Here is a 13406-nt window from a genome sequence, read left to right as displayed (position 1 = left end):
AGCATCCCTACTCCTGGCGGTGCAAACTGATCCCCGCCCATTTTCTGAACGAGCTTGTCTATGGCGTTTTCCGCTCTCTGGCGACTAACCACTCTTGGGCGTCACTTGACTTCGTCTGATACCGGCGACAAGGTATGTTCTAATGAGTTCCTCCACACTAATATGCCTTTCTGGTATGATCTTTTTGCTGCCACCCCTTTGATGAACTCATAAAGTTCTCGTTTTTCTTATAATTGCTACTTGTTTGAAAACTATCACTTACCATAGGTAATTAAGCTTGATTTGGTTTTCCCCATTTTCTGTTGAAATGCTTTCTTAGGCTGCGGGTGGCAGTTCTATTGGAGGGTCAATCAAGATAGCTTCAGAGGTGTCTGAAGCTTTATCACTCGGGCGTCCTGTTGTTGCTCTTGAATCCACTATAATTTCACATGGTTGTCCCAAATTATATCTCATTTTTCTCTGTGTTTGTTTCGAATTTTCTACTTGGCATGATTTTAGCCTCTTAATTTCATATTGCCTCTTTCAAGGTGCTTTTGCTAGTAAATTTTATTTAACGCATTTGGGTTTTGGTTTTAGGTAGGTTATATTAAATCTGTTCTTGTTTTTAGGGATGCCATATCCTAAAAATTTGCAGACTGCCAAAGAGGTGGAGGCTATTGTGAGAGAGAATGGTGCAGTTCCTGCAACTATTGCTATTTTAGATGGCATACCCTGCATAGGTATATGGTGATCGTCTTTCCCAATTTTAAATTATAATTCATAATTGACTTGTGAAAATGATTTTGGCAAATGAAGCATGATGGATTGCTCGCAGCTACTAACTTCGATTGTTGTTGTTGTGAGTTGTGACAAAGTTAGTGAAAACTTTTACATGATTAGTTATTAGTTAATTCTTTAAAATTTGATACTGCTTACTTGAGGTGTGTTGCGATGTTCATGCCATTCTCTGTTTGGAGTTTCATGGTGGTATACATAGCCATTCCGATCTCATCCTGTCTGATGAATTATTTATGTTGGGCTGGATATGGGTTCACGTTTAATCCTTACCCTAAATGGACCAAAAAGAAACGACATATCAACTAGCTGAGTTATCTGTTTTTGCTTTAAGTTCATGCAACATTTAAGTGATGAAGCATTGACGTATAATAGCCCTTGTAGGTTATAGTTGAATATGTTAACTATTGTGTTCCAGATTAAGTCTTACCTCATTTTGAAAAGCATGGCTTTCTTCAAAGTTTTAATAGAGTTAGCATTTTGAGATTGGAGGAAAAACTAGATGCCAGGAGATTAACTAACTGGAAAATGGAATCCAATTGAAACGGCTAAAGTCAGCCTTCCAAGTATATGATAGACAAGAAAGAAGCTTTGGGAATGTGTAAAATCAGATATTTATGCGTATAACAAATAACAAACTAAAGGATAAGCTGAGGCAGAGAATTTTGGTCTTTGAACTGAGTAAGTCTTCTTCTGCTTACTTGTGTTCTGTGGTTAGGTCTAAGTACAGAAGAACTTGAAAGGCTAGCTACTCTGGGAAATAGAGCTCAGAAGACAGCTCGAAGGGATATTGCATATGTGGTTAGTGTTTTTTATATTATTACTCACTATATTCATGTTGATTCCCATTTCTTTTTCACTTTTGAGAGAATAACATTTAGGTCAATTATTGAACCTTCAACTTCACTGCATGATCAGGAACCTTAAAAATGAAACAAGGAAAAAGATCATAATCAAGCAGTTATATAGACAGTGCTAAGCTCTTAGCTCTTCCCTTCACCCTGCTTATGGTTATTCAGTATGTCATTATATATTTGCATACTAATTTGTGCAGTTTTTAGGTTGCTAGTGGTGGAAATGGTGCTACTACTGTTTCTGCAACCATGTTTTTGGCTTCTATGGTGATCTTCTCATCAATAATTTTCATACTTTCTTGTTGTGTTATGTTTAATGCCCATTCCTTCTATGATGTTATTTGGTCTCACGGGACCAGCATTGTTTGAATATTTCCTCCAGGTTAATATTCCTGTCTTTGTAACCGGAGGAATTGGGGGAGTACATAGACACGGTGAACATAGTATGTTAATCTACCTCCTTTAAGTTGATGATGGAAATTGGTGGATTGAATAATGAATGCTGCCCATTTGTTTAAGATGCTGCATGGACCATATCTAGTTCGTTATTGTCTTGTTGGCTTGAAATTACCAAATGACCAGTAATCTGGGTATCTAGATAATGTGACACTCCATTAAAGCTTCAAATCAGTCTACCTGGAGAGGGGGAGTGGAGGAAAGAGTTGAAATATCTAATTCATATGTTCCATAAGCCTGGCAGCTTGGACACGAATGCTTGTACTATCAAGCTTGGCTTTGCATCTGCTTTGATAGAATAAGTTTTTGAATATATTACTCCTCTAGTCCTATTTATAGGGCAAAGAAGGATTTTTTTTTTTTTGGTTTTATTTATAAGTCACTTTATTAAATTTTTAGTACGAATGTACTATTTTATCCTTCATTTATTATAACATAGATAGTCAATTTTTTTTTTTTGAAGGTGTATATATTAAATAGGGGTGAAGTTGAGAAGTTATTATATTTTAAACAAGAGTTAATGCAGTTTAAAGTTTTTCTTAGTCTGTGTGAAATATGTTGGAAATGCCCTATAAATAAGAAGAGAGGATTACACATTTTCCTTTGTTATAAAAAAGCTGGGGAACCCAAGAAGAAGATACATCATGAGTGTGGATAATGTTTGGTTGCCTTCTAGAAACTCTAAGAACTGAGTTTTTTTAAAAAATATATTTTTGGAATATCCACAATAATTTCCTGAATTTGTCTCAAGCAATAAGCATACTGACTTTTAGCTTGCCCCTGGCAGCCATGGATATTTCGTCTGATCTCACTGAGCTCGGAAGAACTCCGGTAGCAGTTATATCTGCTGGGGTGAAATCAATATTGGATATTCCCAGAACGCTGGAGTATCTGGTACCTCTTTAATTTTTATTCTTGACATTATCCCCAGTATCAGTTTCATCAATGTACCATCCATATGTGGCGGTGGCTTATTTGATTCTTTTGATCTTGGCATAGGAAACACAAGGGGTTTGTGTTGCAGCTTACAAGACCAATGACTTTCCTGCTTTTTTTGCAGAATCTAGTGGTTGCAAGGTACATACACTGGGTTTTGTTTAGGCTCTTTTATGCCAGTTGGAATGATAGCAATTATATTCTTATTTTCTATTTTTTTCCCATTAAGTGTCTCATCAAAACAGAATGACGTTACTGCTTTCTGTTGGTTGGATTAACAAACATACTGTTATTGCAAAAGTCCGAAACCGGCAAGAGCCTTGAACTGGTTGAAATGATTTTAACATTTATATACATACTACAAAGCTTCCTCAAGTCATGATTCAAGAGGAGAATGATAAATTTTAGAGGAAAGGAAACATTTGTCCTTGATATTTGTATTCTCACTTTATTTATCCACCTACGATTTCTTCCAATATGCTAGTTCATTCATTAAAATACTTTCGATGTTGTCCTTCCATTTCATCTTCTATGCTAATCTAAATTCTAATACATTATTGACTTACACCTAACACACACGTAATCAACATCGATTGAGAATCTCAAATTCGGAGCCCAAGTTTCATGAAATTTAGAATCTCCGTAACTTTGAAGTTCAACCACCCAACTCCAGTTTGTTCGACTTTTTTTATCTTATATGATTTGAAGCTGTGCTTGAGTGTGACTTGAAATGGGTGCTATTTAAGAAGCAAATGTCCGCCTTTAGGCAATATGTTAGCTTCTTAATTGCAGATGGAGATGGAATAAATGAGCAAATTTTTCTCAAGAGGGAATGAGGGATTAAATGGAAAGGGAAATAACTTTTATGGAGGCCTGACCGAAAGTTCATTGATGCATGAAGAACAACGGCAGAGTTCTCTTGAACTTTCATTTTGGACAATCAATAGTGCGCCACTTTTCATTTTTGTTCAGTTACATGTAGAACGTTAGGAGTGCCATATAATGCTTTAAAATATGAGCTTTATTAAGAATTATGTTAATGTGTCCAGACATAATTTGCAGGTGCCTTGTCGGATAGAGTCTCCAGAAGAATGTGCTCGTTTAATAGGCAAGAACAATTACCTTTAGGTGGATTTGGTACATTAGCAATCTAATTTTGCAGTTTGTGGGAACTTATTTCCATGATATTTAAGTTCTCACTAGATGAAAATTGAAAATTTCTCATGTCCCAAGCATCACCCTCTCTTTTCACTTGTCAATTTATACATATTATCTTGGTTTCTATTTTCTTTATAGTTTCTATTCTTTTAACAGAAGCAAACATGAAGCTCAAGCTCGGAACAGGAATCTTGATAGCAGTTCCTATTCCTAAGGAACACTCAACCTCAGGAAATATCATTGAGTCAGCCATACAACGAGCCCTTAAGGAAGCCAGGTAATTGTAACAATCAAAACTCAGAAATACATGTATATATAATGACAGAACAAATATCAAGCAAATGTTATACTGTTCTCATCACAATATGGATACAATCATACTCAGAAATAGAAAATATGCAGAAAGGGAAATGTCAGAAGAAGAGAAGAAGAATTCCAGAGGGAGGGAGGGAGGGAGCCACACAGAGAGGAGAGATTCCAAAATCAATCCACACTCCTTCTGGTCTTCTTTGTGTCTATATGTATCTTCCCTTTTGCCTACCCTAAGCCCAAAGTCATCAATCCAATAATACTCTCTTGACAATCCAATTCTCTCAGCTTCCAGCCATACCTGTCTCCTTGATTCTTGGCTTGGGCTCTCTTTTAGATCACCAACTAGGCCCAACCGCTTTGGGATCGTTACATTACTCCCCCCTTTAAAAGGGACCTTGTCCTCAAGGTCCATGCAAGCAATAAACGGTGTAAAAAAAAATGAAATAGTGTAGTCTCCTCATAATCCACTACACAAAAGACATGCAAGTATATATTGCAATTAGCACAAATTCTTTGTGCATCAATACTCCAGAAAGATGGCAGGGCTTTTGCAATTAAAATTTCTTGAAGCACGGATCCAAGTGTTTAAATCTGCTTACATCCAGTTTAGGAAAATTCCCCAGGCAAAGTCTGCAAGGAAAAATCAAACTTGTCTCTCCCATTATCAGGAGGACTATAATTTTCATCAGCATTCATTGGAATATTCTCACACATAGCAATCACATGAACAAATGCAATCCCTGCATCTTCACCCATGAATTCCCCAATTCTAAAAACATTGCTGCAATTATGTTAAGCAAAGCGTACAAGACTTTGGCAAAGGTAGAAAAGCAAATAAATCCTGAGAGGTTTTCGGATGCCACTTGGGTGTCGCTTAGCAAGTATAATGCTTATTATCATACCATGAAAAAGGGTCCCATCCACTTCTCCAAAACGTTGCAACAAGGCCATCTTAGGTTCCATACCAGTAGACCAATTGAGATGTAGAAGGGAAAAGAGGTGAAGATGATCAACAACACTTTGTGAAACAACAATAAGTGTGTCTGGCTTAAGTGATTCTTGTGGTGGAGACTCCTATAAGATGCCAAGATGATAAACCCACCTAACAGGAACAAAAATATTTCCAGTAGAATAGTTGTGACCCTTCCAAGTCATTCCTTCAATCTCCAATAATTCTAACAAGTGTCTCTTAGAATCTGTCATGCACTTATAGGTGGCTACAGATGAAAAAACAGAACAAATGTCATCTTCACTTAGCTGCTGCAGAATGATCTTATCCAGGAAAATAAGCGCGTCAGTAGCTCTTGTAGGAATATTATAAGCCTTCAGATTTTTGGATTTGAGTTTCCCAAGTAATGCACACATAGATGCGATGATGATAAAACCGTCCCTAGCATTGTCTCTGAAAAGTTGCTTGCTATCCTTCGAATTTTTGGATTTGAGTTTCCCAAGTAATGTCTTTAGTTCTGTCTTTGTGTGTATTATCAATCTGGCTTTTCTATTCTTCCTCTCTCTAGTCCTCTGTCTTGGAGCCTTGTGGATTAAACACAGGCGGTTCAGATTTCATAATTCTTTTGACAGTTGAGAAGTTCTTTACGTGCTTCAAAAAAGGAAAAAAAAAAAAAAAACTAAATCTGGTTGTCACTCATTCTGCAGCTACTGACAGTCCCCCCCCCCCCCGGGGGGGGAAAAGGTGAAGAACATATATTCATCGTCAAAGATTACTTACATACGATGAAGGGGTTTTCCTAAAGACAATGTTTCTGGTTCTCCTCTTGCAGGGAAAAGAACATAACAGGAAATGCTGAGACTCCCTTCTTGCTTGCTAGAGTAAGTGAACTCACTGGAGGGGCCTCACTTGCCTCAAGTATCCTCCCTTAATTTTAATTCATAAAAGTTTGAAGAATTATTTTCTGATAAATTAATTAATCATCTAATATTGTTGGAGTAGCCATATCTTTAATCACTACTGAAAAATAGATAGCCTTGGACATTTTGGGCTTTCAAAGGTAGTATAATTGGGAGGAAAAAAATATTCTTTGAAAGATTAAAATGAAATGCTATGATTTTGGTGAACAAACAAGGCAAAATGTATTATATGAAGGACTAAAATATCAAATCACTTTGGATTATTTGATTTTCAAAGTTGTTAGGTCAAAACTTAAGCATTTGATTTGATTATGTGAGAAGCTTAACGGTATGTAAGATATAGCACTTGTGAAGAATAATGCTCTTTTTGGAGCTAAAGTTGCTATGGCCCTCGCCCACCTCAGACAACATTCTCAGTGAATAGTGATGATCTCATTCGTTGACTCTTGTCTTTGTAAACTACTCATCTTACCTTTACATGATAGTTTTTTTTTTTTTTTGGTTCTTTTCTAAGATGATGATAGACGAATTGTTAATTTCTCTTCTCTTCTCTTCTTTTCTTTTTTGAAGTGGGGGTAATTCAGTTTAGAGTACCAATCAAGTTTAAATTTATCACATTCAGTTACAAGTTGGGTCAGTTGGTGAGGGGGGAAAAGGATTGGATCAATAAAGCTAATTCCTCTATAAATAATTAAGCCTCTTGCTTGCTTACTAAGAAATTCTTATATGCACTGAGAGCACCACGTAATCTTCTCTCTATCCAATCAGGAGAAAAAAAAGAGAAACAACTCAACTTGAATCCAGCTGTTGGCAACCTATTCACATTATTCTTGATGCAAGTTAAATTCACTGAGATTTTATTTTATTCTGTTTTAATTAAAATTTAAATTACTTAAGAATTTGAGTTAGATCACAATGGCGTGAGTTGTATTTTGATTGGACATAACACACATGACACGGTGTTCTGAGAATGCAGGCAAGAATTTTTTCTTACTTATGATTCTTTCTTTGTGTGATCTAACCTAGTATGAAGCTTTACTTATCAGTAATGCCCATCTATACCACATATTATATTTCATAAAAAGCAAATATGAAAAAGTGCTGTCAAACCTAGACCCACCTAACCATCTACATGCCTAATTTAAAATATAATGTCAATCTAATTGATTGTGCCTCATTGATTGAAAACATGAGGTAGCTAATAATTGCAACTATCAATAATTCTGATTAAAGTATATGTTACATGCAGGTTTAGTTGAATGGGCAATGTTTCTCCTATCCTATGGGTCCTTTTATTCTAGGGTTCACAGTCTATATTATAGCTTGCTGGTGGTAAATAAACAAAACAGCATGATCTTATCTATACACCTGAATTATTTAGATTTTAAATTATAATTCAAGGGTTAGAGTTATTTTTAAAAATCCAAAAGTTATTAGTATAGTTGGAAAAATCAGCAATAGGCTTTTAAAAAATTGATATATTATAATAAAAAAGAACATATTCATCTTCTTTTCTTACTTCTTGTTTAGGTCCTGCTATATGTATAAATTTTGAGATCTACGCATTCTAGTCATTAGTGAAATGTTATAATTTTAAAGATGTTTTTATGACTTAAATTTTTTTCTCGGTAAACCAAAAGGAGAAATAATATTTCAAAATGTAATAAACGTCTTAAAATACAATAATTATGTTGATTGTAATTTCATTAAAACTTTAAAAAGATCTATTATACTATTAACCCAATCAATCTTTAAATGTTGTTTTTTTAATAAGACAACAGCTTACATTATTTGATTTCTTGTAAAAAGCTCTAATATCTTTTTGATGATGATCAGACAGACCACTTGAATTTTTTTAATTGTGAATAAATAATAATTGTAAGACAAATTTATTTTTTTAGATGACCTATTCTACTTTTATAAGTGGATCCATTTTAGCTCTATAAGATATATAGTTGTTGGAAGAGTGTATATTTTTGAACATTACTTTTAATTCTTGAAAGATAAAATTATTAGAAAAATGAATTTGCAAGTATCAATGTGAAATTTTTAGATATCCAATTTAATTGCCCACAGATATTGGAAGAAAAAAAAATTAAACTTCATCTTGATATCTAAGGGGTACATGGAGAAAAAAGGTATTTAAACCTAAGCAAAAATACAGTTTTGGTCTTTAATTTTATATCAAGTTTTAGTTTTATCTCTAGCATTATTAAGCCTCAAATAATGATTTTTTTTTGTCAATCATTATTTTAAATAGTTACACTTAATATGTTGGCTTTTTAAAAATATTTCTTTAAGATTTTAAAATTTTAATGTTAGCATTTGTTGATAAATGAAATTAGTAGGGAACTTAAAAAACCTTATAAAATTAAGAAATTAAATTAAACCTTGCCTAAACATACACTTTAGAGCTTAATCTACAGTAAACAAGAGTGGGCATGAAAAAAGTAATTAATAGCTTAATCTGGAGAAATAATAGGGCAATTTATTTGGTGGAATTTTAACTTCACTTAGACCTCAATAAATTTTTTTGATTGCGATGTAATCCGATGAATGCGTGAGACAGTTTAATTGGGGATCTAATTACGCTTTACATGCGGATGAGGCTGGCTTTAGAGCCGGTAATATGGGTTGGACCCGCAAGTCGAACCCGCAAACCCGCCAAAATAGGCGGGTTAGGGTTGGCCTTTGGCCAACCCGCCACCACCTGAAAAATATGAGCCCGCACCGCCATAACCCTAACCCGCGGCGGGTTGGCCCGCCAACCCGCGGGCCAACCCGCGGGTTAACCCACCTATTTTTTTTTTTAAAAAAATAGATAACAAAGACAAAAGTAAAGCAAATTTTTACTTCAAACTTTATTGTCATTAGAAATAATTAGATAAATAAGGTTATTCAATATTGCTCATTGGTTTCATTGAAAAAAAAATGTGTGAATTTGTGTATTATCATGTTGGAAAATTGGACAATCATATACTATTTGTATTTTATTGTGTTGTAATTTTTATTTGGATGTTTCTAATATTTTATATCATTTTTAGTATTTTTATTTTGTATTATATATAATTGCTAACATTTAAAAAAATAAGAAAATTAAAAAAAAGCAAAAAAAATAAAAATAAAAATTTTGGCGGGTTGGTAGGTTGGCCCGCCAACCCACCTTGGCGGGTTAGGGTTGGCAAAATGCCAACCCGCCAGAAAACGGGCCTTTTGAGCCCGCACCGGACAACCCACAACCCGCCACGGGCCAACCCGCAACCCGCGGGTTGGCCCGTTTTACCAGCTCTAGCTGGCTTGGCTTTTCAACAGAATAACCAAGCGGGTGTAATCGGACTCGTTTGACTAATTTAAAGAGACTACGGAGATGTTAAATTATTTATATGATTTCTCTAAAATACTTGTATAAATCATTAGATCATATAAAAAATTATTAATTTATAAGTGAGACAAATTAGTTTAGACAATATAAATAATTTAGTAATTTTTTCAATTTTTTTAAATTACTTAGTTAAATCTTAGATTAGAAATAGGAGATAGTATATAAATATACATATTTGTATATAAAAAGCAGATATGAAAACAATTAATCTGCTATTATTTTCTGATTTGTTCTACATTCCAAAAAGTTGCGTCTGTGAGTAGCGTTCCTAGGCTATTAATATAATTGAAAGATAGAATTAAAGTAATTAATTTATAAAACTCTAGGTGTTACTTTTTTCCTCCTTAATATAAAACCTAATAGAATTGATATTAATCTTATATATAAGATCTATTTTATATGTTGATCATTTTTTTCAAATTAATCCTATTGATATTTCCTTAATAATAATCAAGTAGGAGAGGAAGAGAATGAGGGAGGGAAAGGAATTGAGGAAGATACTTAGGATGTTTTGGAAAAAAATACTATCTCTTATTCTTAATATATGAGCTAGTTTGACTTTTACTTTGGTCTTAAATATAAGAACCCTCTCCACTTTCTCTCTCATATTACCTTCAATCCTAATTATAAAACCTCGTTTATAGAAACAATGTCTTATAATTAGGACCGAAGGTAGTATTTATTTATTTATTCTCAAAGTAGTCTTTATAGTAGTTGATATGTTAAATGTTTTATCAAATGATAATTATAACTAACCCAGTTGATTAGTGAAGGTATTGTAGAGGAAATAATACATATTTATTATAAATAACTAACTTAACTAATTTTTTTAATCCACTCAAATTAGTCAACTAATCTTTTGGTCCTATCTATGAGTCACTTCTAACATGTTTCACATAGATTAAGAAAAACATTAGACTTCATTAACTCTCATCTAAAATTAAAAAACTTTCCAACTTGATTCCTATTTAATATACATTATATCTCATATAAATAAAGTCAACACAATAATATATGAAGAGTAATATTATACAGCTATACAAAAATTTCTCTAAGTGCCCTATAAATAGCACAAAAAAATATCTTATTTTTCTACCTTATAAATAGAACCAGAGGTGTAGCTCTTATATTAAGGATTAGAGGTAGTATCATATTAACTAATTTAACTAACATCTTTAATCTAATTAAATTTTTTAATTAGATCTTACATCAAGATCGAAGGAATATCTTCAAATAATGAAATAAGATTAAATTATACGGTTAATAGCATGCAGCTTGCTAATATAAAATTAGAGAAATGAGGTGCGTTATTAATTTGTGAATATAACTTCTTCTTCTTCTTTTTTTGTTGCCAACGTGAATAATATAACATACTACATATTTACGTGAATAATAATAATAATAAATAATAATAATAATAATAATAATAATAATAATAATAATAATAATAATAATAATAATAATAATAATAATAATACAGAGCAGTTTCTGTAGGGTTTAAACCAATTGTGTCAGATTAACTGAGATAATTTTTAATTAATTTTAATTTCAGTTAATTGGCTTCCAGAAAATGAATACAAATACACTGTAAGATAAAGAGAACTTTCCAAATCAGAAAAACTCAGCAGCTTTGTTTTACTTATGAATTAGAGTTTTAGATATAGTTTGGCAAGTGCGAAGAATATTGAAGTAGTCAATTTGTTCTTTTATTCTTATTTTCTCTTCTCCAATAGGCTGACACTTAACTTATAAGATAATATATAACATTTTCAATTTAATTTGATCTTCTATATCTCCGGCCTCCATTGCTGTTCCACACTAAATTATACATAAAAATTAAATTGCTTGTGTTTATATATCTACCTTATGAAATTCAATATCACTTCGATCAAAAATCACATTTTTTATGTTATTAATTAAAATTACAAGAAAAACCTCTTTATTCTTAAAACCAGCACAGAGGTTTAATAAGAAGCATACTCTACAAAAACATTTCTTGAGTTATCCTAAGTTGTGTAAATTCAAGGAGTTGGTTAACTCTAACCTAGAGCTAGGAGAACGGGTCGGGCTGACCCTATAAGACTGAAATTTAAAAAATATCCCAAATTGTTAGGCTCGACCTTTAAGCAGACAGGTTCAAGGCTGACCTGTAGGCTTTCGACTCGTTTAATTTAAAGAAAATTTATTTTTCATGTTTTATTAATAAATAAAAATAAATCAATGAAATTACTAGTAAAAAACATAAATATAAATAAAATTAAGTTACAAATATAAAAAATCATCATATCAAATGTCCATCAGTATACAAAAAATCTAAAACATCTATTAGATATAATAAGTCAATAACATTAACATCCAAAAGTTTCATTAAAAGTAGACAAACATTTTCACAAAAAAAAAGTGGACAAACACTATCATCACTATCATCTATTGTAAGAATATTTGATTGTGCTTCACTAGTAAAGGATCTTCTTAACTTCTAAAAATATCAATAATTTCTTTTCAATACTATTTAGCCATTCTAAAGTCTAATATGTCTTCTTCTGTCATTCTGAATTGAATTTTTGGCCCACCAGTAAGTTTATTTAGAAGTATCAATGTTAAGTTTGTTTTAGACGTTTCAACTTAGCAACCATTGGGAATTGATTTTGTGTTGTCTACTTACTACCTTCAATACTAATAAAAGGTCTTATAATTAGGACCAGAGATAGTATTTTTTTCTTAAGTTTTAATTGTGAAAATCACTTTGTTGCACAGTCTCATGGGAAGTATGAAATATTTTACACTTTAGATTGATCCATAGCATCCTTTTAATGAGCTAACTATGTTTTTTTTTTTTGTTCAGAATGGTCTTTCTTTGGTTTTATCTAGCTTGCTTGTGTAACTCTATTTAAATAGAGTAAAAATTATATTATAGTCATTATAGAAAAAATGTTAACTTATTTATTAAAATTTTATAACATATGTACAAATTCATACGTGCCTTTTCGTTCAATCATTAAATTTTTTTAAAGTGGGAAATAGATTTTGTTTATTTTAATATATTACTGTTGGTTTAAATAAATACAAATTTGAAATCTGACTTAGGATATGAAAAATATATTTTTATTTATTTTAATTTCATTAGAGATTGAGATGTGAGTTGATAGTGAAAGACTGAAAGTAAAACTTAAAAAAGAACAATGTGTAAAATGTTAGGAACTATATTAGGATCAAGAAAAAAAAATTAATTTTGGAGGACTTAAATAGGTCGGCTCGCAGCCTTACAGGGCTGGCCTTTTTATTTTCAAGCCCTATAGAACTGATCTTTTTTACGTCCAAATTTCTTTTGAAGATTCCAAATTACAAATCCAGCTTTTAATTTAAACAGATTTAAACCGGAAGGTCCAATGGATTCGGTCTGTTTTCCCAACTCTGAACCTCAATATATAGGATAACAATCAAAATTAGATTATATCTTTCTCATAGACAAAAAAATAAGCATCCATTATTAGGAGTGTTGCACTTTTGAAAAAAGGGGCAAAAAACAGCAATTTTTGTGGTTCAGATTAATGTATCAGTCAGAAACTTCCAAAGACTATAACTACTAGCTAGCTAGCTAGACTAAAGTAGATGCACTGCAAAATCACTAACAAGAATCGAACCATAAATAACACTTGCGTATG

The 13406-nt window shown here is 32.5% G+C and overlaps 1 protein-coding gene across 4 annotated transcripts; it reads left to right on the top strand.

The window, feature by feature from the left end:
* On the top strand, positions 1 to 7848 carry LOC114714220 (pseudouridine-5'-phosphate glycosidase). Of its 4 annotated transcripts, XM_028898947.1 has the most exons (13): positions 4 to 132; positions 320 to 431; positions 609 to 719; positions 1493 to 1575; positions 1836 to 1895; positions 2011 to 2071; positions 2872 to 2978; positions 3084 to 3161; positions 4083 to 4128; positions 4335 to 4455; positions 6272 to 6357; positions 6697 to 6813; positions 7609 to 7848. In XM_028898947.1, the coding sequence occupies exons 1-12, from the start codon at positions 61 to 63 to the stop codon at positions 6777 to 6779; spliced, it is 1020 nt and encodes a 339-aa protein (XP_028754780.1). In that variant the 5' UTR covers positions 4 to 60; the 3' UTR covers positions 6780 to 6813; positions 7609 to 7848. The 4 variants fall into 4 exon arrangements, with proteins under 4 accessions (XP_028754782.1, XP_028754780.1, XP_028754781.1 ...); XM_028898948.1 differs by lacking the exon at positions 7609 to 7848 and having other exon boundaries at positions 6703 to 7050; XM_028898946.1 differs by lacking the exon at positions 7609 to 7848 and having other exon boundaries at positions 6697 to 7050.
* The last annotated feature ends 5558 nt before the right edge of the window (positions 7849 to 13406 follow it).

This window comes from Neltuma alba, unplaced genomic scaffold, assembly GCF_004799145.2.
Source record: "Neltuma alba isolate B1F8T4 unplaced genomic scaffold, ASM479914v2 tig00011497_pilon, whole genome shotgun sequence".
Taxonomy (NCBI): domain Eukaryota; kingdom Viridiplantae; phylum Streptophyta; class Magnoliopsida; order Fabales; family Fabaceae; genus Neltuma; species Neltuma alba.
This window is presented reverse-complemented; position numbering and strand designations above follow the sequence as displayed.